This window comes from Ambystoma mexicanum, chromosome 9 (genome assembly GCF_040938575.1).
Source record: "Ambystoma mexicanum isolate Mex_15411 chromosome 9, UKY_AmexF1_1, whole genome shotgun sequence".
Lineage (NCBI taxonomy): Eukaryota > Metazoa > Chordata > Amphibia > Caudata > Ambystomatidae > Ambystoma > Ambystoma mexicanum.
Window position 1 is genome coordinate 977,715,120 of NC_090931.1, and position 24,915 is coordinate 977,740,034.

Here is a 24,915-nt window from a genome sequence, read left to right on the forward strand (position 1 = left end):
GACTCCCGCCAGTGTCCTCATGTCCCCCTGACCCGTGCCAGTGTGTGTTTGTGCCCCCCTGACCTCCGCCAGTGTCATGTCCCCCAGGCCCCAGCCATTGTCTTTGTGCCCCCCTTCACTCCCGCCAGTGTCCTCATGTCCCCTGACCCCGCCAGTGTGTCTTTGTGCCCCACCCAACCCAGCCAGTTTGTCTTTGTGCCCCCTGGCCCCTGCCAGTGTCCTCATGTCACCCCTACCTCCGTCAGTGTGTCTTGTGCCCGCCTGACCCCCACCAGTGTCCTCAAGTCCCCTGACCACCGCCAGTTTGTCTTTCTGCCCCCCCCCCCGACCTCCGCTGTTGCGTTTTTGGGCCCCCTTGACTCCCGGCAGTGCCCTCATGTCCCCCCGACCCCCGCCAGTGTGTCTTTGTGCTCTCCTGACCCCCGCCAGTGTGTCTTTGTGCTCCCCTGATCCCCACCAGTTTGTCTTTGTGCCCCCTGACCCCGGCCAGTGTCCTCATGTCCCCCCTAACACCGCCAGAGTGTCTTGTGCCCCCTGATTCCCACCACTGTGTCCTCATGTCACCCTGACCCCCTCCAGTGTCCCTTATCCCCCCGATCCCCACCAGTGTGTCCTCATGTCACCCTGACCCCCTTCAGTCTCCCATGTTCGCCCGACCCCCGCCTGTGTGTCCTCATGTCCCCCCCCGACCATCTCTAGTGTGTCTTTGTTCCCCCTGGCTCCATTTCTTGCCTTACTCATTGTCCCTCCTTTTTACCTCCATCTCCCTCATCCCTCCTTCCCCTCCTTCCCCTTCTCCCTCCTCTGTCAAATTCTGGCACTACCCCAATTGCCCTTAGGCATAGTAATCCGTAGCCACTTGTCTTTGCAGCCTTCTTGCCTCTTCCTCCACCGCCCCTCTTTTACCTCTTTCTTCAGCACTTACTATTATCATCTGTTCCCTGTAACCACTGATAATAGTTCGTCTGTACCCCACTTTTTCCCTTCTTATCTTATCCTCCCACTCCCTCCCCTGCACTATCTTGAACAGTCGTCGACCTAGTTTGGATAGTCACTTGTTTGTTCCTCTCCCTACCCCTTCCATTTCTTTACCCTACACCTCCCCTCTCCCCCCCTCCTCTTGTCAGTCTTGCACTGCAACAATTGTCATCAGGCATAGTAATGTTACTGCTAGTTTTGTTTTCCTCCCCCCCACCTCTCCCTTATTGTTCCATGCACTTGTACTATCTGATAGTTATTTTTCACATTCTGATCTGTTTCAGGGACTTGTAAAGAATGTATGTGTTTTTCTCCCATGTTCCCTCCCCTCCTTGAAGCGCTTTGAAACACTTTGTGTATAGACGCTATACAAATATACAAATAAACAATCATATCATATCATACCACCAAACTCAATTACTGTTACCGCCACTTGGTCCTGTGGTGTAACAAGTGGTGGTAGGGCAGTGTACTTCCCCATTTTTGGAGCCCATAGGACTGCATGAGGATTTTTGGCAGATTTACCGTTGGTGGAATTACTGTGCTGTAAATCTGCCAATTTCTGGAGGTAAAGTCGAGAATTCACCTCCAGCAATAGGTTGGAGGTGAATCTGCCACTTTGCATTTACAAATTGGCAAATTTAGTGCATGTTAGTTCCTCTGGCAGTAAATCAGATAAAACCTATGATTTGGCTGTGCAGGAAAAATGATGGTGATTCCATTAACGCTCAAAGCAGCTGCGGTAAAGTAATTACTGCCATATTTATCCGGCACCGCCAAACTTGTAACAAGGCCCATAGTCCTTGTGCTAAAGGTTACGCATGCACAGTACCAGCTGCACACTCCAAGGTTGCAAGTGGCTCCCAAAGGATCGCAATAAAAGAGAGAGACAGACATTCAATTAACAAGACTTAGGGCCTGGTTTACAACAATGTTTTAAATTGCACTTTCCCATGTTTAAACATGTTCGTAAATCAGGCCCTTAGTGGCTGAAACATGAAATCACGTTCACAGAGTGTGAAACGTGTTGGGGTTGAAGAAGGATACCTCGGGGAAGATGTAGACAGTAAATGTTAACTGCATTTATCTTTTGGCAATATACATTATCTTCGGTTTTGAGGGGAAACATCCTTTGGTGGTAGAATAAAGGAATAAAGGTGGTGAATGGACGAAGGCAACTTTATTGACACAGTGACATCAAAAGGACGTGCTCGACAGTCAGCCTTTGGGGAGAAGAGAGGACTGGCCGAGTTACTTTGTTTTTATTCCCATTTTTGAAAAATGATTCCCCTGACCATACAGGATATCGGGCAGCATATTTATGCATGATCACCAACAGATCCTTTTATTTCAGAGTTGTGTGCGTGATCAGTCATTCGCCAAGCACTAATGTTGGTCTCTGACCTCCGAGTGTTTATAATAAACATAGTGGGCCTCATTACGAGACAGGCGTTAAGGGGTTAACGGCGCCGTAAACGGCGCCGACCCTTAACGCCTGATTCCGAGGTCCCTTAGCGCCATGGTGAGTTTAACGCCAGGCGTTAAAATCCATGGCGCTAAGGGACCATGGTGCTAATTACGCCACCGTAATTAGCGCCTTCCCCACTCCCATTATGCCCTATGGGGCAAAAATGGGAATGGGGAAGGGTAAAATGGGAAATGGGGATTTACCGCCCCACTCACCTTGGAATGGGGTGGTAAATACGCCATCCACCATGGTGTAAACGTAGTTTACACCATGGTGGTAAGGGTACGACCCAGGCGGTAACTTACCGCCTGGGTCGTAATGAGGCGCAGTGTGTGGTTTTTACATACAGTGAGAAAAAAGCACACCCGTGCCTGCACTTCTTTGCACCAAGATAAGTAAATAACCGATTCCAAACAGCCGTTATTTTTGATGTAGAAAATGTTTGGTTTATTTGTTTAATTAATTAAAGGTTTAGCCCCACTTGAATGACACGTGTTTCGGCGTCTATGCTGCGCCTTTCTCAAATCCGGGCCTTTTTATATAAGGTTGCGGTTCACCCACTGGTAAGTAAATTACTTACCCGACGCTTGGAGCAGGAGAAACAGAAATTGCAGGTGGGATTGAACCCAGGAACTATAAAGGCGATAATAGGACGAGAAATTTACTGCGCCTTTTTCTTGTCCTATTATCGCCTTTATAGTTCCTGGGTTCAATCCCACCTGCAATTTCTGTTTCTCCTGCTCCAAGCGTCGGGTAAGTAATTTACTTACCAGTGGGTGAACTGCAACCTTATATAAAAAGGCCCGGATTTGAGAAAGGCGCAACATAGACGCCGAAACACGTGTCATCCAAGAGGGGCTAAAACTTTAGTGAATTAAACAAATAAACCAAAACCAAAAATTATCTACATTAGAAATAACGGCTGTTTGGAATCTGTAATTGACTTATCTTGGCGCAAAGTGCAGGCACGGGTGTGCTTTTTTCTCACAGTTTACAGACGGAGTAGAGGAACTCAGTGTCTCCGTGGTGGCCTACACTTATGCGGCAAATATGAAAATATTAGAAAAAGAAATATAACACACAAGGAAAGAGTCAAAATCACAAGGAGCAAACAAAAACAGGTCGCGAAGGTACGAGCATAGGATATCTGTACAAAAAAGTTCCTCAAAATCAAAGTTTTTACATACAATGGCTGGACTGGGGACTAAAAGAGGCTCTGGAAATAATTTTCAAACTGGCCCCATATTACACATTTTCAGCAACCCCAACCATTTTCCTATGCAATATTTTGGAAATAACCTCACAAAAGAGGACCAGTGTGCAGAGGCCCACCGGGAACTCACCAGAGTTCCCTATAGGTCAGCCCACCCCTGTTTACATAGCACTTTATGACAGATTATTTCCACTTCAAAGATCTGTAACAATAGTTATTATCCAATTCATGAACCTCAGAGGGATCAAGGACTGAGTCGTCCTTGCCAGGAATCAACCTTGCACAGTGCAGGCGTAACCCATGAGCTGCCAACCCAGACTTTATAAATATAATATTGAACGCCAGCAACCCAGGCCTATGTTTCTCATACTGGTGATGCCAAGGACAGGTTTAACGTGAAATACAACAAAAGACTTCCAGATTAAATACAATTTTTTAATTTTAACTTGAAAAGGAGGCCAGAAAAAAGTGCTTCTCACAAAAGTGATCAACAGATGAATCCACATAGAAGGGGGAGTGGCAAAGGACAGTGGTAATAATAATGTCTAATTACAACATGAGAAAACATAGGAATGCATGCACCATTCAACTGGTAAATGATGCTGGTACTGCGCATGAAATCGTTTTTAATCACATGCTATAAGGCACCTGTCATTCAAAAGGGCACTTGGATTTCATGGAAACTTCCTTCAAGCGTCTAAGGTGATTATGTACACCCATATTAAAAGAATACCATGCTTTACAGATCTAGTGTGCCCTTTTAAGTCAAGGCTAACAGTGTCACGATCAATTTAATTTGCGGCATTCCCAGCAAATGATTGAACAAGAAGTCATTTTGGGCACTGGCTCTACATGCGCTCTTTGTAGAGGGGTGCTCCTATGATTTATGGAGACCATTTATGGGTAATTCCACTTTCTTGATATATTACGACTTCATTGAACATGCTACATTTGGGTAAAACCCTAATAGACAATGAAATCCTCCGTGGATGCTTCCAAAACTGATTTGCACTGGTATGCTGGCCAGAATGCTTACCTTATAAAGACCAAAGAGGCCCAGATCTTTCATTACAGTCAGGGCGCGGACTTTCGGGCCAGTAGTGATCTCTCCAGCAACTTGCAATCGGATTTTCACAATCTCCAGTGGATTGGTAAAGATGACTTGGGAGCCCCCAGCCTGCAAAACAACAACAAAAATGAATAGTTCAACAAGTAGTGTAAACCCTAAAAGGTTCCCTGGTGTGTCTCCAGGCACTTAATAAACACCAGTCGTCTCCAATCTTGTCTCGAGCTCTTTCTTGAGGATTTTGACTTCACTGCGAACTGCTCTTCCCAAACTGACAAATGATAGCTTCAAAAGAAAATGAGCAAATCCAATTTAGGTTCCATACCAATCTGCATCAGTACTTTTTACTTAACCCAGACACCAAATAACGCACCAAAGTCACATCTAAGCACTTGTTTTTGTACAACTGGAAACCACTGCTCATTTAGTATCTCCACAAATGATTTTCACAACCAAATGTTAAAATTGAAAGCTACAACGTATTGTTTTTCTTCTAAGTATTTATTGCTTAAAAGCATGGTTATGGTAAGAAATTCCTTGTGAGGTCCTTAAGTTATGTAGTTTGAGCATGCCTGCCTTCCCCCCACACACGCGCAGGCCAATGACTATGCCACATCTACGTATCAGAGGAAGATAACGCAGAGGTTCTTGGTGAAAGTGCGCAGACACTTAAAGCAAAGGAGAGGTCTTAACCTAAGTGGACTCCTACACCTTTTTCCATTTCATTGTTGTCCATTTTTAAGTTGTGTATTTTCATATAAATTAATAAATACAATTTGAAGAAAAAAACATAAATAGCAAAACACAGAAGATGAATAAGTTATCAACATTGTATGTACAGATTTCTTTACTTGTATTGAACTATACACAGACGATACAAACGATTGATATCTGAAGCATGTCAAGGACATATTATCAGATGTGTGTAAATAAGTCATTTCATCTTGTGCTTGGTAGGTTACAGCCTCTCAAATGACACCAATTTCAGTGCAATCCATTCCTCCAATGTTGTGTCATGAGTGAACTTCCAGTTGGGCAGCGTCATTGCAACAACATCAAGCTTCAACTACGTGGAACATCCATGATCAGATTGTGAATCCTATTCACACATGCATGGTATAATGCTGAGAACATCACAGCAAAAGCGTGCAGGGTGGAGATTGCGTTGAAATGATTCCTTATTCTTTTAACTTGAAAAAATAATATCACAAAAGTGAAAATAACTTGTTCAAGCATTCTGGGTATTATATTGCAATTACGATTCTGCTTGAGCTGTTTACGTCTGCCTAAAGCCTTTATGGTCAGTAATAGTCATGGCCACCGCCTATGCTCTTTATAAGGACCTCCTAGGACAAAAAAGCTCCTCCCATTCCTTTAAGTCACCCACTGCGGATACATTGTGCGGGTTTTCCAAATCTAAGGAGCAGGCACTGTAAACAAGAGGGAACCATTTCCAGGGTCCAGTAAAACATGCACATGTGAACAGGGTGGTGGGCAAATTGGTACTCTCCTCTGGTATGGCACAGAGAGCTAAAACGTGATTGGTGTCTTTCTGAGGGGGTGGGGCCTTGAGAAGAAGCTATGTATACCTTCTCCATAGAAGATGTTTCACCCTACTGGATAATTTGAATCAATTAGGGATCTCCCCTGCTTGAGATGGGTAATCGCCAATGGCAGATGGAATGCAAAGCACCACACAGGCAAGAAAGATGAAAGGGATTCTGGGGCCGGCAGAGATCAGGCAGATTAAGCAATTTCGGTTTGGTGTCATCAGGGCTTGCAGCGGTCTTGCGAGCCACAAAGGTGTGTTGGGGGTGGGGGATTAAGGTTTTAATTTCACTGTTTAAGTCGTTTTAACTGTTAATTCAGTGGTGGAGGCCTGACATCCACTTTATACTACACTTATCACCAAATCTAGCTAATGGTAATGTCTATTTTCATACTCACTCCTGTAGGAACCTGGATCAAATGTTTCAGCGCCCCTCTGGATTTTGTTAAAATTGAGGATTTTAAAAGTAGTGTGTTTGGTAGACACAATCATTCAGTGGGTGGCATCACCAAGCACTCGTAGGATAAACATGACTGACAAAAATGTGAATTCTACGAATCTTGTTAATCCATAAGATTTCAATAATGGTGGGTTTTGGCAGGAGGAAAGAAAACCAGCTCGACTAAGCAGAACTCCATTATTATACTCAGGGTTCCTCTCAATTCTATATGTGTGTATCTAACCTGAACCCACCCACCCCAGGCTACAATTCACCGCCATTTAGTCAGACTGGATAGCTTAAGGTATAATTCAGGTTTGGTAAGGACACTTTGCAAGGATAAAGTTAAACTAAAAGTCGTTTGCCAGTCTTTACTTTAGATGCGATTCTTTGCTGCAGCTGGGATTATGGTGATGTGGAATAAAGTATTTGGGGAAATATAAAACACAAATCTTCCTTCAGATTTTCCAGGGCCTTTCCCTAGCATTACTCACAGTACGACTTTGTAGTCATGGTGGACACAGAAGTCCGCTATTGATGTAGTTACTGGATCCCGTGGCCACTTAAGAAAAGGTGTTGGTATCTATTTTTATTGCTCCTCTTATGGGCTGCATCTACGGTTTAATTCCAGGCCTTGGACCATGACAGGAGGATGGTCACCTACTTTCTTACAACCGCTGAGATTGATGATGTGTTGGAGGTTTCATGGTGTCATGATTCGCGGCTTGATGGAGGAACTAACTATGAGCCCCAGGACCCCTTGCGGCTATGGCCCGGCGGACGCATGTGCAGTATAATGTGACGTTGCCCATGCAACGGGTGCAGTCAGAGCATCAAGCATCCGCTTAACCCTCTACACGAAAGAAGGCACAGCGAGGCTCTATAAAGATCCTGGAGACCTGGCACACCGAGCTCAGCAACTGTGTGTACCCGAGTCCTGTTCTTTACCCATGGCTGCCTATTGATCTCTGGTACAAGACACCTGCAGTGCCTGCTACTTGTTACCTACCTGCCTTGATTGCTTATTGATCTCTGGATCCCACCCATGCCAGATTTCCATTGTCTGCCTTCGTTGCCTATTGATCTCTGGTACCCGACCCCTGCATTGCCTGCTACCTACCTGCCTTGGGTTGCCCATGCCTGCCTTGGTTTCCTATCTGCATTGCTCCCTTGCACTTCACCCATGGGAGTGGCAGTCCTTTGGTTATCCTTCGGAGCACTCCTTCATTCCTATTGGATTTCCTGCCCCATCGTCCAGGTTTCTTCCTTGCACACGTTCCTTATTTAACTTAGACATTGGACTTGTGATCCCCTAGTCTCGTCCTCGTGCCGCAGGGTGAACTTTTCCTATTTTCCAGTGGGGACTCTATGATGTATGGGACCTGGTCGTACCAGTGAGGTTACGTTCTGTTAAATGAATTCCTTTGTGTCATTAAGCAGTCAATAGCACCCTGTGGCTCTCGTCCATTCATCACACATGGTTTGACTCCCTGTCCCTTGCCAAATAGTTTCTTTGGGTGGCCATGACTGATAACAATCCAACCTCCCTATCACTGTCCCAATTTGAACGCATACCTATGGGGCCCATTTCGCTCCTCTAGCAGGGCCCTGGTTCTTCAATGTCACTGTAAGCACCTCCTCAATGCTTTGCCACGTGCGCACTCCTCCTCCCACTAGTCCCATACAATTCTTTAGCGTAGGATCTGTCTCCCTTTCTGCAAACCTCCTCCAGTCTTCTTCTTTCCACCTCCTCTTCCAGTCTTATTTTCTTCTTCCACCTACTCCTCCTTAGATCTTGTACCTTCCTTCCACGTTTCTGCTCTTCCTTTCACCACCTCCATCTTACTCTCTCATCTGCCTCCTCTACTGCTCCTTTTAGCACCTCACCTTCTAATCTTACTTTCTCCTCCACTTCTCTTTTCAGCTCCTCCTCTGATCTTGCCCTCTCCTCCACCACCTGTTCCTTCTTTCACACCTCCTTCTCTGATCTTAGTTTCCTCGACCTCCCTCCTTTCAGCTCCTCCTCTGCTCAGACTGCATCCTCCAGCTCCTCCGCCCCTTCTTTCCCCAGTCCTCTCACCTCTCTCAATCGCTGCAGCACCTTCAAACCTCACCTTTGTCCAACCTTCTCCAAACGCACCCACCTACGCACCTTGTGGGCTTCCTTGGATATGGCCCTATCTTCTCTCCTTGAGTCGGACTCCCTGGAAGAGTCTGCACAAGTGTGTGATTTAATTTTACTGTGACTGATTGGCTGTACTGGAATATGTGTTTCAAACCAGGTGTGGGCGATAGGAGAACGTGGGTCTCCCGCACTCTCCCGTCCAAGGCTTTTTCATGCCAGTATGCCACCTTGAATTCAGACCGAGTTCTGCACATCTATGGATGTTCTAGAGCATGGTGCTTGTCAGCCAGGTACAGCCATGCTTCAGCAGCAGAGCACCTGGATACCAGAGTAAATGGCTTCCACGTTGTTGTCTTGGTAAGCAACATTATCCCTGTTAGATGGGAACAACACTTGTTTCCATTGTGGGGCCTGCATTAAACGGCCCTCAGCACTGGTGTTTCTCATAGTACGTGCCATTCCAAATAGTGCCTCAATCAAATGTCCAGATGTCTTGTTAGGGACCATGGGAGACACCCCCGTCCCCTGACCCAATTGTTGGGTGCTGGCCAGGGAATCCTACCCATGCCAGCACTAGGGCTTGATTCACAGAACAGATGGTGGCATCCACCCAACATGGTTGCCTCCACACAAGCCCCATGGGTCAGGCAGCAGACATTGTCACAGTAGGTAGATGCCATTTCATCGTGTTGATGAGTAATGTTCTACTATACCATAACGAGTAGAGGACCATGGCTTAACAAGTAACTTTTCCATGAGTGATCTGAGATTCAATTCAGCTTGTAGTGTACTAAACAATTTGCCAATATTTATATTATCTAGCGAACAAACTACTTTCTCTTAACTCGTGTAGGAATAAGGCGTTCTCTAGTGCAAAATGAACGGAATCTCTTCTCACGTTTGGCAGATAGAGAAAATAAGCCACGTAAGGATAGTGACGTTGCCAAGATAAAGGTGGAGAAGGTGGGATTGGAATCATGTTTCCCATTACCACAGTTTGCAATTTAGCCGGTAGATACAGGTGAATTTCCCAGCTTTATTTTTAGACAAACATAAAATGCTTTATGCACAGTTCCTTATCAATAGCTAAACTAAAAGTCAGTGTTCCATGAATTGCAGATTGCATGAGGTACCAACCTTTCAATAGATGAGAAATATATATAGAAACTGCCGCAGGAGAGGAGAAAGAGCACTCTTGACACACAAGAAATAGAAGATTGACAATCACTTTTTCCCCAGTTGAACCAAAGTTGTAGGGCATAAGCAAAAGGGAGGTGTCATAAAACCAAAGATAGCCTTTGTGGCACCATACAATAACTAGTGAATCTGAGGGGAATGAGGCCAGAAGTGCAGAGGGGATGGGCAGGAGAGTCCATGCAGCAAACTCCATCAGCATCGTCCAGCTTGGAACTTAGGTAAATCCACCTCTGTTAATCCAGCTGCACCTTACTGATTTAGACTGAAAAAGGTGTCCCATCTGTTGTTCAGTCTCTTCCTCAGAAGGGATTTGCTCAGCATTTTGTGCTGGGCTGCCCTTACAGGCAGGATCCGACTGGTAAGCAAATGCATATTCTCCTCTTGTATGGCAATGAGTGCTAGCATGTTATGAAAGTCTTCCTAAGTGGATTACAACCGATAGTAGGAGATCATTTAGCTTTTGCTCATGTTTGGCAGAGGATATTTTACACTGTTGTCTAAATAGGTTTTGATGTTCAGGTTTTCCCTAAGTGTTTGGGATTTTTGATTCGGATCTATTAATTAAATCTTCACTGGATTCTTTTTTCCCCCGGCATTGCGACCCCAATCCATTCAATTATCAGTACCTCCTTATTTGAAGGCATCGTCCAATCTGTTATGAAGAAGGCACAAATAAACTCTTTGCTTAAAAAATATCTAAATCTTGCAGAACCAGGCCACTACCAATCCATCACAGGAATCCCACATAGTTTACTGGGGTGTGCGGAGAGGTGGTCTGTCCAGTATTCCGAAAACACTGGGATGCCGTCAATATTCTTCATTTACTACTATCGGACTTCAGACCTAAGGACTGAGCTGAAATTGTAATTCTAATATAATTCTGACAAAGAATGCCATCTGTGGGAGGGGGGGGGATTAGCATGGGTTTTTAAAAAATAACATTTTATATAAAAGGATGCAGGTTAACCTGTCTCCGGCAGTGAGATATGCTAATCAGATCCCGCTTCCATAATAATCCCTGCTGAAAAGTATAGTGCAATCAGGTAACCCTGCTGACCATGTCTGCTGACACTTCTCAGCAGCTGCCTCGTAGTTTGCCGCCGGAGTTACACGTGCCTCCTACCAATAGCTGGATGGAACCCCACGTTCCAGCAGACAGTGTTACGTTTAAAGTTGGCAAACCTGATTCAAAATTCTGTAATTGTGTGCTTCCCGAGCCTGGTGGCAGATTAGACTATAAATATACGACATGTCTAGTTTTGACAAGATGGCCTATATCCTCATTCTGTATACTGGCTAAAAGCTATCATTGTTACCATGATTGTCAGATTGGCTACTAGTGATTCATTTCTCTGGGAGGGCATTATGTGTATCAGTATCCAGAACTGGGCTTCACACAAAACAACCACTTGGCTCCAACCCAGGAGCCTCCCGCCCTTTTGATGTCCCTTGAAGGGGTTGTCACCATCACCAAAGAACAGAACATCTCTGCTGGGGGCAGGTTGGGAACCAATTCTTCAAAGGCAAGCCCTGTCAGAACAATGGCCAGATCACACCAGGGTATTTATTAACAGAGAATCTGTGATGCAGTGCAGACAGGCGAGAGTGTAGAGTTAAGAGTATTCAGGAGAAAAACACCAGTCCAAAAAAGTGCCCCACCATCATGGATTCTCCCAGGGCTCCTACACTTCCTGTACCATGTACCCCTTTCCTCTAGACAAAGCAATCTGGGACTGATATCACATGGCAAGTGACCCTGAACACAGCAGCTAGGACTGGACCCCTTGAAGAAAGCTGGAAGAGGACCAATCCACTGTGACAGTTTGCCTTTTTAAGGGGGTCAGACCACCCTCTTGGTTGAATCATCTTTGGACTGCAAAAGTAGAATTTCAGCAGGAACTTTATTGGAGGTAGAGTCAGCCCAAAGTCCTCTCCCACAGAGGTGAAGATAAAGATTTCCAAGAAAGGATCAAGCTCTTTTCCTTAACCATCCCACTGAAACATTTGGGGTTATCTGCTGACTGGACAAGGCCTCCAGCAAGCTATGATCACTGGTAGCCATGAGCCTGTTCACAGGTTGTGGCAGCCCCTGCAAGTGATCTCTGGTAATTTCCTGACTGTGAAGTGTAGAACAAGGATCCCGGGGAACTATTGATGGGTCCCATAGTAACCAGAAGTAAAGAACGCCACTGGCTACTTTTTGCCTGCTTCAATCGCCTTTCAAGCCAGGTCAACTGCTCTGAGTCACTTTCAAGCCACTGCAAGTACTCAGAGGTACCTTTGACACTCATTCATTTTCAATCTGTCTTCAATCCGTCGCGACCCGCTGGAAGCCATTGTCTGCTCTTCTCAAATGCCAACTTAATCCAGTGGAAGCAATCGATTTGATCCAACTCCACCTGCTGGAAGAAACTGTCTTGATCATCTCAACGCCGACTTCTGGAAGCACTTGACTCGACCCACCTCGATGATGTGTCAAATTGCAGAAAAGTACCTAGAAACATGCCTCAATGCTGTCGAGACCTAAGAACAATCCTAAAAGATATTTGAAGTGGTTCTTTCCCACTGATCTGCCTTAAAGGGCCAAGGGGGCATTTTACCTCATCTTTTAAAGACCCTCTTCATTGAACTTGACATGGCTGCTGAAAATATTGAATGTGCACCGTTGTCTTCACAGCCAAAATGCCCTCTTTCAGTAATAAGTCTGCATATTTTGTTTCTTCTCTTAAAGGGTTGGGTTAGTGTATTTGTACTTTTAGTTTAAAGTCTCTTATTTTCATAAAAGCTTGGGTGGACATCCTTTTATTTTGGTACCCCATTACTATTGCTGTCTTGGATGCTTCTCTGCTATCTCATGTCCCGCCTGAAGAGTATAGCCTCCCTTCGGCCACGTTACCACAAAATATGAAGAAGTTATATCTGTTGGGGTGTGCCTGTTTCATCATTATGAATGGGATCACTGCTGGTTTATTAGTCGTGTAGGGCTGAGTAGGAGTTGTATGCACCACTCATCCCAGCACTCGTGCAGAGCAGTAGTCCTATTGTCACCAGGGGTGACATCTTGAAGAGTGGCAGCAGTGGCCACAGAAGCCTTGCGGTTTTGCTGGATCTGCCTGCCCCTAGCTGAGGCTCACTGGAAGACTGGGTAGTACAGCATATAAGTGGCTTTGTGTCTAAAATGGGTTGAAATTGGGCCATGAATATCTATGTACTGGTTCTCATCGTGTATGGCTCCTCATGGTTACCCGTATACACAGAACTTTTCTACGTGAACATGACCCCCTGCAAACACTAATACACCTGATACAAAAGCTTGATCAAATCAGGGATTGGATGTTGGAGAACTGGATAAAGCAAAACCGATTCAAAACAGAGATCATCATTTTAAATCCACTGAGACAAGTAACGATCCGACTCTGCCCATCTTAGGGGATGGGATAATACCAAAAGCCTAAGGATGATGTTAGACTTGACAGTGTCCTGCAATGTACAGATTAACCAGGCAGTACCTCTATACATCAGCAAAACGGCAATTAAAGTTTATTTATTTATTTATGGTGCATTTGTTAGGCACTTATACAGTTAGTCAATTCTGTTTCAAATCCCCCACAGGGCAGCAGGGAGGGTACATGGGACTGAAAAACAACAAATATAGTGGAAGATAAAGACGAGCCTACTATGAGAACGTGCAAGCTCTTCTAATGCTTGAGACATACAAGGCACAGAAAGCAGCTATATATCTATTCTAGTGAAACATGATCACATGTCAGAAAGCGGAGGTCTGTCCACTGGCCTCGTGTGGGCAGATTCCATGCTTGGTCTTAATGCCAGCAAGAAGACGCTGGCTTCACAAAACACCAGCGTGCTCCTTGATTGAAACACTGATGGCACGCAGCATGCACCTAGAAGGGTGGTAAATTGGGTTGGGAAAAGGTATAGTGGTAGCTGGGCAGAGTTTGTGGGCTAGAGGGTGGCAGAGAAAACAGGGAGCACAATGGGGGAAACACCCCTCGAAAAGGAAGAGGAGCAAGCGAGAAATGCTAGTGGCTGAAAGAGCATCCAGCATTCTGAAAGAAAGCTGGTGAGGGTGGCACGAGCCTGGCAGCGGAATGCTGCTGGCAAGGCATTCAGCCTGCATATCGACCTAGATACGGAAAACTCAATAAGTTTGCAGACCACAATCTGGTGGATGGGTGTCTCAGAAAGAAAGCTACAACAAACATAGACATTTCTGATTGGTCTATCCCCACGAGACAGTATGGATATATGAATAAAGCAGGCAGAGGATACGCCATTTGCAATGGGCAGTAATGCTGTTACCTTCACACATGCGTCATTTAGGGGTCACCAGAGGTCGCAACTGCGACCTCTGAGGTCGCCCTTGTGACTTCTGTGGTCTCCCTTGCGACCACTAAAAAAAGTTTTTTTTGGGGTGATGCAAGCTCCTAGGCTGTGGCCAGCACCATGTGGCTTTTTACTTCTGGAGTGGCTGGCTTTCTTGTTCAGGCCCCTTAAAAAAAGAAGAAAAATAAGAACAGGAGTGCCGCAAGTCTAAGACTTTCAGCACTGACCCTAAATAAGAAAGAATAGGAATACCAAATAATGTGTCTTTCTGGAATTCTATACAATAATTGCTAGACTCATTAAAGGTTTATTTCAGGCACACTTCAGGGGGTGAGTCACTGATTTAGTCTGTTCTTAAACGCCTCAACTCAGCCTTTCATGCTTCTGAGGTCGATAAATGAGTACCAACACAGGTTGGGTGATAATGGGTGTGTATTTTTTCTATATAAAGCGCTTATGCGTAAGTAACACATCATTATCATTTGGCCTTGGGGGTCTGCTTGCATTCACAGTAATTTCGTAATATGGGCCTATACACACTGATCTTAACGATAAATATGGCGATCCATTTTTGTATGAAATGTACATCACATTATAGTGATATCGTAACCATATTTTTCGTAGTGTTCAATACTGGGATGCCACTTCCTGTTTTGTCAGGGGGTGAAAGGTCGTGTTCCATCGCTTCCCGCGATATCACTTTGGGGTGGGGTTAAATGCCATCACTTCCGGTGATGTCATCAGGGGGGGGTCAAGTGTCGGGTGATGTCACTTCCGCTACCCCTGGCATTTTGGTGAAATGACGTCCCTGGCATGGTCCCCTCAATAGCCACTTTTCAGATAAAGAAATATCGAGGGTTCATTAACCTCTGAATCCATGACCAATCTATTAAGTTGGCCACTAGATATACTGGGGACATTGGCACTAGATACATTTACAAATCCTGTCACTCCTCAGATTAATCGCAAGGAGCTACCGAAAACCCTAATAGGTAAGCTTTGGGAAACACTATTCTATGAGGCTGAAATGACCCCTGCAGTGCCCCAGTAAGCTTTAACTCTGGCCCTTGGACTCTAGGGCAGAGGTGCATCTTCCCAATAGTGGCCGCACCGCCCGGGAGCACAGAGCATTAGGAAGGTTATTCGGGGAGGTTAGTGTGTATGGGCATAGGGGGTGCACTCGACTGCATGATCCTATATTCGTGGGCGAATCAGAATGACATGTAGAATGCTTTATTTAGGTTTCTGATTAGACATGCTGTGCTCTCTTCTGGGTTCATCGGTAGACACTAGCATTTTAAGGACTGAATATGCTCTCACTGGATGCCCAGGCCATGGGATGACTCATGCATAGGCCGCATAGTATCAACACACACGTAAGATACGGGGAAGGAGAACTCCGAGTTGTCAACAGGCTGTGATGAATGCAATTCAGACTTGCTTCCTTACACCCAGCACAAAAGGAGTAGACGGAAATCGCGACGCCCACACATACACACGCCAGCGAATTTAGGAGTGGGCCTCTGCTGTCAGATGGAATTTGCTTCTTTGCGCTATTGATAATACACACTGACGCCTTTGTCCACGCTCAGGGGAAAAGCATGGTTATAAAATGCTTAGGTGAATGAAAAATCTCCCAAAAACATAACCCCATGCTCCACAGCTCCTGCAAGGAGGGGAAAGGTTATGGCCAGAGCGATGTCATGCCATTTCAAATTTACACTTACAAAAATAAGCCAGCCCAAATCCCTCAAGCCCCGCCTGGAACTGGGCAGCGACTGGCAGCTGTCGGATGTCACGAGCAGAATAGATTCCGGACCATAGAATACATTTTCGCAAAACAGCTTATTTTACGCGCTTAACACCCCAAACGCAAAAAAAAACAGGTGGGATCAAGGGAAAAAAACAAGCTGTAGTTAAAGTGCAGTGAAGGTTGAAAGTGCAGGATTGCAAACACAAGAGAACACATGCACAACTGGGCAGAGCTATAATGTGTTCACGTGTGCAAGTAGGGTTTAACCCGTATAAACAGTAGCCAAATAGCTGACCACAAAAACAAAGCATAACAGGACGGCACGGGCGCACAGAGCCCCAAGGATTCAGTGGAGATTGCAAGTTCGCATGCCACTCATTACACGAGCATGCTCCGTTTAACTTGTTGGAACAAAGGCGGTATTTCAAAAAAGACAAACGCGAAAAACCCAGCAAGAAACACCGGTATATTTTGTTTTTTTCGCCAATTCCATCAATGTTCGTAAAACAACGCTCTAATGAAATGGTTGTACCCCCCAAAAGACGCGTCAGATCATTTGCTACGAAACGGGGTGCGGATATTGTAAAGCTCGTGTACAGATTGAAACGGACAGCGGCACCAATTAATAAAACCTCCTGCACGCACTGAAACGCACAGCAACAATGATTAACGTGCTGACAAATTAGTATGGGAACCCAAGTTGACACACAATAGAATTGGCAATATAAAGCGCTTCTATTTAACGGCAACGCCACGAAATTAAAAAAAAAGAACGGCCCACAATGGACAAGTAAATAAAGCAGACTTGACAGAAAGGGTCAGAACACAAGCCTGCACTTTGGGGTCTGGCAGGGGTAACCCATGACACGGCGAGGGCTGGAGGGGGCAGACATCTGACCCGGGCAAATGAGACCCCTGGCCCTTGTCTATTGCACCCCCGGGCACATCCTAAGAGCATTCATAGGCCGGCTCCAAGGGACTTGTTTACTTCCTGAGAGCCGCCACATCCTCCCAAAAATGATTTCTCAGCGAGCGGACACAATCCTGAAGAACGCGGCGGGCGCGACACAAGATGGGGCTTTGTACTCATACCGGAAGCAGGGCCGCAGCATTTATCTACGCGCGACAAAAAGCTTCTATGCGCGTCTCAAAACACCGCGGCCCTCTCGCGTCCATCAGCGCGAGCTGACATTCAAATGCAGCTCTTTGGGAACTGTGTTGGATTACAACCGAATATCATTTGGCAGAAGAGTTACTTTATGAGGACACCGACCGGAAGTAAAGCAATTGAAATGTGCATCTGTCTCATTCCTTGAATCTGTATTACTGGGGAAAGTGGGACCCGGAAGGACAACTGCGGTATTTGGGGCTTTCTGGGGGCACCAACATGTCCCACTCGATCAACATCCTTACCGAAAAGACAGTGCCCAAAGCATGTTAGGAGAAATATTTTTATAATCATTTAATCTACGTGTTGGGGGGCAGGCGCTGTCCTCTGTACATGCCAAGAAAGTGAAGGACTGGCATCAACGTGGGTAGCAGCAGTCACGTGACTGATGGCTCTCTGGATAGGGTTCCGCCGCACTGTTCCACCGGTGGGGTAAAAGAGGTGAGGGAAGATGCAGGCAGAAGATGGCCATCACAGAGCTGGACCCAGCAGATGGGTGCCAGGTGGAAAAGCGATCCATGAAACATAAAGGAGGAATAGGAGATCAGGCGTGGAATATGAGATCAGGCGTGGAATATGAGATCAGGCGTGGAATATGAGATCAGGCGTGGAATATGAGATCAGGCGTGATGGCTTTGGGTGATAACAGATACAAAGGTAACATGCAGAAGACAGACTGGGGTGGTTTACAAAGCTCAGATAGTCGCGTATTGGGGCTGAAACGCAGGGAACCCTCCTACTAAGTACTTCTTGAGACTTCCAGAGCCATTGTATCACAGAGAGCATCACCATAGGTAAAACCTCTCCCCTAGAGCCCAGGAATTCGGCTTCAAATCAGCCACTGAGGGGCTGAGCAAGGGGAGAGTTGGCTCTGCTAATAAGACACAGGCAACCCTCCTACTAAGTACTTACCAAGACTTCCAGAGCCATTGGATCACAGAGAGCATCACCAAAGGAATGTAAAGAGCATTGCAAGACGTTGCAATAGTCATTTGGCAATTTGCCTTCCAAGGAACTACATGACACCCCCTCCTAATTTATGATGGCGTCAGTCACTCGGATGCTGATTTGACTTGTATAATTGTATCAGAGAGCCTTGGTTGCCTGGGCATGCACGCCACATTCTTCATGTTTAGTTTAATTTTCCATTCTATTCGAGTTGGTAAGGATGGAGCCATTATATGATCTTTGTTGTTTTCATGTATCATTTGCCCCACCAGCCACCTATTAATGTATTGCTTTGTAAATTCATTTTCTTTTCTGTTTCAACAATGTTGAATGTGTATGTAATGTACAATCAAGCTTTGAATGACTGATCCAGAAAAATGTGTGGACTTTGTTATTACTGCTGGTCTAATGTCTTCATTGTCATTCTTTGGTGCCAATTATAATATTCACTTGGTTAATAAATCATGGCCTAGTTTTCTCCCGTGAGCTGTTCCTATTCCTTGGAGCTGTTTTAAAATTGTCTGACTCCAAAACAAGTAGGAATGAGAAACAGCTCTGGATTTAATTATTGGTGCAGATTATTTTGCGGCACATGCATAAACCCCTTCTGTCGACTAATCTGATCATGACTCTTGTTTATTGGAGCCGGAAAGCTATATCTATTGAATCCCTTTCTAACATCCTCACCAACTTATCCTTACTCCCTGAAGGCAGCAGGACTGCAACATTATGTGATGTGCCATTATAATACACAATTGGCTTTGGTTACTGTGCCCGTGTTCCCCAACACCAATTTGACCTTTGTGTTAGAAACAACAGATTTCCTTGGTTTCCTCAGGCCCTTAACTCAGACCCCAATCAGTCAGGAGACTGGAGAGGATATGGCCTTACTTCCCCTCCAATGAAACCCTTTACGAGGTTAAAGGACAAACATGATTTTATCGCAAACACATTTTCTGTATTCAAATGCAATCAAGTCTGCTACTACTAGACCAAGGATTGTGCTTTCCACTGTGAAAACTATTAAAACATCCTTCTCTTGTTTTGCTTCGAGAGGGCTATTGTGAGTCTGCCACATTCTTTGCAGACAAGATGCATGTATGCAATTGGTCACAATATTTCTGGAGGTCCTTTGTACTTTACAAAGGAAATGTTTATCAAATTGGTTTGAGTTTGATACTCTTGATATGTCTTAGCAAACTGTTTTCATGCGGTCTGTGAAGCCTACTTTTGGTGTGGAGGATTTATGGCCAGGCTTTAAGGTGGGAGAATGGTTTGCATTGTTTTCCTCTCCCAGGAATCAGTTTTCAGGTCAGTGTACGATTCCAGATTCATTACAAATTGGACATGGAACCCCCAATGATTTAGTTTTTTTAAAAAACACCTCATCTTATCCAAGAAGTTAGCTGAAGGCTTTTACTCCGCACTACTGTCGAATAAAGGAGGGGTTACCAGCTTCGTTAAATGCTCCAAAACTACAATGGCGTCCTATGGACTCCAGGTTTTACTGCACTACCACAACTCGTAATTTGGCAGATTTACTTCCAAAACGAGTTGCAGTAATGGTAAACGAGTGTGCCGGTACTTCAACAGGATATGCCGCCAAACTCATAATTAGGCCGTTTTTCCGTCTTGGGCAAATTCGTAGAATGAGTGGTTTCTATACAAATGAAACATTTTGGCTGAGTAGCGCCCTATTGGGGACTGGCAGGTCCCAGCAGGGAAGTGCGGTATGTTAAAATCTTTATCTATGTGTAGCTTTTTTGAATTAGAAATTTAAAAAAGCTACTCTTGGAGTGCTCGGGGAGAGCCATGGCGATTGGTGGGTCCTGTGGGGGGGATGCAGGAGGGGTAAAGGTTGACACGGGACAGAAAGCACATTAACAGTGGAGTTGTTTACAGCATGTACATTAAAGCACTGACAATTTCACGTACAACGTCCTTTAATCGCCGGATTATTCAAAGCCTGCCACTTCAATGTTCACTTATGTTCATCGAATATTTTAGGGGGAGTGGAAAAGGGCCGACAATGGTTTGGGGGGTTATGGAATAGGTCAAATAGGTGGCAGGGGGGGGGGGTTTGGGAGGACTCACCCACCCAATTTATTTTTAAAAATTCGGTGAACATTTCGACGTTGAAATGCCAGGCTTCGAAAATTCCGGCGATTAAATGACATGGAACCCAATTTCATTATCTACAATAGGTTACATTTGGAAATAGGGAGGAACTACTGGAAACAGGGAGGTTATCACAATGGGAGGGGAGTGTGGGGATTGAGGACTGGGGAGCTCCTTGAAGAGACAGGATGGGCTTTTGAGAACAATGTTAACACCCTGAATATTGGTTAAGTTTTATATTTCGGGAGAGAGTCCATTCCAAAGAGACAGGCAGAAGGATGAAGGCGCGTAAGTGGGAAGCAGCACAGTGTGGCTGAGGAACATACGTGAAGGAGGCTTGAGATTGCTTGGTGCGAACATAGGTGCTTCAGGGTAAAGAGTTATCTAGGTAGCCGTGAGACTGTGCTGGTCACAGCCTGCTCGCCATTACTTTAACTACTTGAAATTGTAAATCGATTTGTGCTTTTAGACCTCCGTGCTATTTACATGTTTTTAAGTGGCTTTGGTTTATTTATCTTGATTGGGGAAAGTTCTTAATTTATTGTTGTGTGTATCACTTACCTGATACTACCAGGCACTTAGCAGGCAGGACAGTCTGTTTTTTATTTCTATTTTGACACCTGTCATTGTGCATCAATTGCATCACTCCCTGCATAGCATTTGTGTGCCGGAGCAATCACCGGCGCAGCGTGCGCGTTTGCAACATGCTGATGGTGTGCTTAAGGCAAGCCCCCCTGTGCCCGTCCGTGATACTGCTTGCAAATGTGTGGATGTATTGCCTCCATCTGGTTCTGAGCCTCGTGCTGCTCATTCTGCTGTGAGGTGGCCACCTTGGCTCTGTGTATCTCTGATGCCGGAACTGTTGATTTAGGAGAATGAGGCTGCTCTGGGCAACAAGTTGTCTCACAGAGTCCGGCCTTGGAGTAGACCCACTTTGCCTGCAAATTCCTTGAGAGGGCTTTTGATCAATGTTAGATCTGCTGTATGTCACTGTAATGGCATTTTTACTTTGCTTGAGGATCTTTCTCCTGACATCTTGTGCTTGACCAAAACGTGGTTTACAGCGTCTTCTGAACCAAAGATAGTGCAGGTGCTGCCCCCTAACTGTGGCATTTTACATCCAGACAGACCTCCCACTTATGACTGGGGGCGGTTTAGCCCTGTTCTTTTTGTCATCTCTTAATAACTTTGCAATTCCTTTGAGGCATAAGCTGTCCTGTGAACTTTATCTGGTGAGATTACAACCTTCCCCAAATGTTTCTATTCATTTCTTGATTGTTTATCGCCCACCATCTCACTCCCTGGCCAATTTTGTGATCGAATTTGCCCAATTGGCTGCGGACCTGGCACTTAACGAGCCAAAATGTATTCTTATGGGCGATTTTAATTTGTGGCCTACTAACCCCACTGATCCTTACGCAAAGAATCTCGTTGCTCTCCTAGCAGACTCTTCACTATACCTGCGTAATCATCGCCCAACCCACTGTTTGGGGAATACGCTTCATCTAATTTTTTTCAGAAAAAAGTCTGATAGTTACTTTTAAGCCTCTTCCTGTTCTTTGGTCAGTTTTTGCTTCCTTTTATTGTTCCTTTCATGACCCTGCCTTGTGGACCCCGGAGGTCTCTCCAACTACGACATCACCCTGGTAGGGTCAGTTCAATCTCTATTGCAAACCATTTGCTTTCCAGTACTCAGCAGGAGACTGCAATGGATAAGCAGGAGCCTTGCTCTGTGTTGGTTAATGCAATGGTCAGTACTGCTAATGCCTTGGCCCCTGTTAAATCTTCAGTTAGCCGTTCCAAAACATTGGCTCCTTGGTTTTCTTCTGATCTCAGGTTACGCAAACAGGGTTGTCGTTGAGCTGAGCACAAATGACACACTGAGTGCGCTTCCTGCGCCAAGCAGGTCTATAAACATGCTCTCTCGGACAATCAGGCTGCTATTAAAGCAGCTACAGCCCATTTCTATGAAGGTCGCATTATGACAACATCTTGCTCTGCTCGTGAATTGTTTCGCGTGGCAAATGAGCTTTCTGCCCCGGCTCGTCCAATAGTTTATGCTTTGCGCACTCAAGCCCAATGTGATCTTATTAGTACTTTCTTTGTTGAAAAAATCCATAAGATTCAGCAGTCCATTTCGACTGGTAGTTCCTGTCCTTTGAACTCTTTGCAAATGGCGCCACCTTTTACGGTGAGTAATTCTGCTCGTTTGTTTCAGTTTGAGCAAGTTACTAAAGAGGTGGTTCTGGCTTCTTTATCTAAACTCATGTCAGCATCCCCTGTGCATCTGGTTCTTCTTTATGTCATTCAGGCTCCTCCAATGGATATCATCTCTCAGTTCACGGCCGCACTACATTACTCTTTTACAACTGGCATGATTCCTATTCCGTTAAAACATGCTGTGGCTTCTCTGCTTTTAAAGAAGGCTCGTGTTGATCCTGCTTTTGCAGAAAACTATCAGCCTACTTCTCTTCTACCAGTTCTTATGAAGCTGATGGAAGCTATTGTCACCCCACAAAATTCTAACTTTCTTGAATCTGTGTCTTCTTCACCCACTTCAATCTGGATTTAGATCACTCATGGGCACTTAATCTGTAATGATCTCCATTTTTGATGACATTGCTCTGCTTCAAGACCGCAGCAAAGTTGAAGTTCTGAGTCTCCTTGACCTCTTTGCAGTCTTAGATACTTTTGACAGTGGGATCCTTTTGCTGAGTTTGGAAAGGGTTGGTGTCGAGGGCTGTACGCTCTTGTGGTTTTTATCTTTTCTGTCTAATTGTTTTCAGACAGTGTCTTGCTCTCCCTTCAAATCTTGCCTGGTGGCGTTGACATGTGGTGTTCCTCGAGGCTCTGCCCTATATCCCCTTTTGTTTAATTTGTACCTGCGCCCTTTAGCTGATCTTATAGCAGAACACAGGGTGCATTTTTACACCTATGCAGATGACACGCAGGTCTTTCTCTGTCTTAATTCTCTGGTGTTGGACCCCCCCTTCTAAGCTGCGCAATTGTTTGTCTTCTATTGGGGACTGGATGGCCTTGAACTCGCTAAAACTGAATAGGGACACAAAAAGAGGTCCCGGTGGTAGGTTCCCCTGGCCCCAGTTCTTCTTTGAGTGCTGACTACTAGCCAGCTTCTTTAGGTCCCTGTCCCCCGTCCGTGGAATCTGTTAAGAGTATAGGGGTTAAACTTCTTTTGAGAGCTCTAGAGAAGCTCAAATCCCCTCTGTCTGCCAGACCAGCTTTGTTAAATTGAAGGTATTGAGGAAGATTTTGCCTTTTCTCCCTTCTGAGTCTCGTGTCAGGGTAGTGACCCTCCTCTAATATGGGATCTGTGGATTACTGTAATGGTATCTACGTTGGCCAACCATCCTTTCTACTCCAGCGCTTACAGATTCTGTAGAACTCGGCAGCTCGGTTGGCTCTGGGGGCTCCAAGACTTTCCTATTCTCAAGATTTGCTGCGCCAGTTGCACTGGCTTCCGATAGGGATTAAGTTTAAGATGCTGTGTATTGTGCACCATGCCATTCATAATACCGGTGCTGAATACCTTTGCTCGAAACTGATCCTTTATAGGCCTGCCAGAACTCTTAGATATTCTTCACAACAAGAGTTCCGTGATACTACAAGGCTCAGGCTGGGCGATGTTCTTTGTCGGTTCTGGCCCTCACTCTATGGAATTCTCTTCCTGTGTACCTCTGAGACACTGCTGATCATTTTCCGTTCTGCAAGACTTTGAAAACGTATTTCTTCTAATCTTTTGGCGTCTTTGGACAGTTTCTTGCACCCGTAGCTGCTTTTAGCGCCTGTATGTCTTTTGGCCTTAGTTCGCACTCTATAAATCCCCATCCCATACCAGATTAGGGGGCCCACCCCACAGGTAGTGTTGAAGTACAGAAAAAGGCAAGTAAGGAGGAAGCAATGCTGCGTAGAGGATCAGTCTGTTGTGAGGTGATAGGCAGAGGCGAGGGAGCATATGGCAAAGATAAGAACTTGGCTAAGGGGAGAAAAGAATTCAAGGGGAAGTGCCATGAGGAGGCTGAAATGGTCAAGAATGCCAAGGATCGGAATGGCTGTCAGGATTCTGGCAGGGTGAAATATGAGGTATGAGTCAACTCTGCAGGTGTTACATAGTCTGAGTCTGGCTGTTCTGTCACCTAACAAGATAACCAGCTGCAGTTTAAGGGTACGACGTCCTTTCATCGCGGGATGTTTCTTTCGTGAGGTTTTTACAGCGATTTCTTTATTGAAAAAAACGAATCGAATTTTTAGTGGGGGTTTAGACAAATATATGTTTGGGGTGTGGGTGTTTGAGAATCGCAAAAAAAATTTAAGGGGATGGGGGGCTGAGGGTGAAACCCGCCCAAAAATAAAAAATAAACTAAATTCAGTGAGTTTTTTTCCTAAAAAAAATCTGCGGTAAAAAATCCAGCAAAAAAAATCCCACGATGAAATGACATGGAACCAGTTTAAGGCTGCTTCTGTAGAGCACCCCTACGGTGAGAGCTTTATGGGATAGGAAAAGGTCAGCATTAAAATGAGTTATAAGAGG

The 24,915-nt window shown here is 45.2% G+C and overlaps 1 protein-coding gene across 1 annotated transcript in view; it reads right to left on the reverse strand.

Annotated features, from left to right (window-relative positions):
• SLC25A12 (solute carrier family 25 member 12) overlaps window positions 1–24,915 on the reverse strand; it is an 881,399-nt gene that overhangs the window by 40,508 nt on the left and 815,976 nt on the right. Inside the window, exon 14 of the mRNA XM_069616206.1 lies at window positions 4,696–4,836. Within this exon, the coding sequence (XP_069472307.1) occupies window positions 4,696–4,836 (141 nt within the window). The remainder of the gene's footprint in view (window positions 1–4,695; window positions 4,837–24,915) is intronic.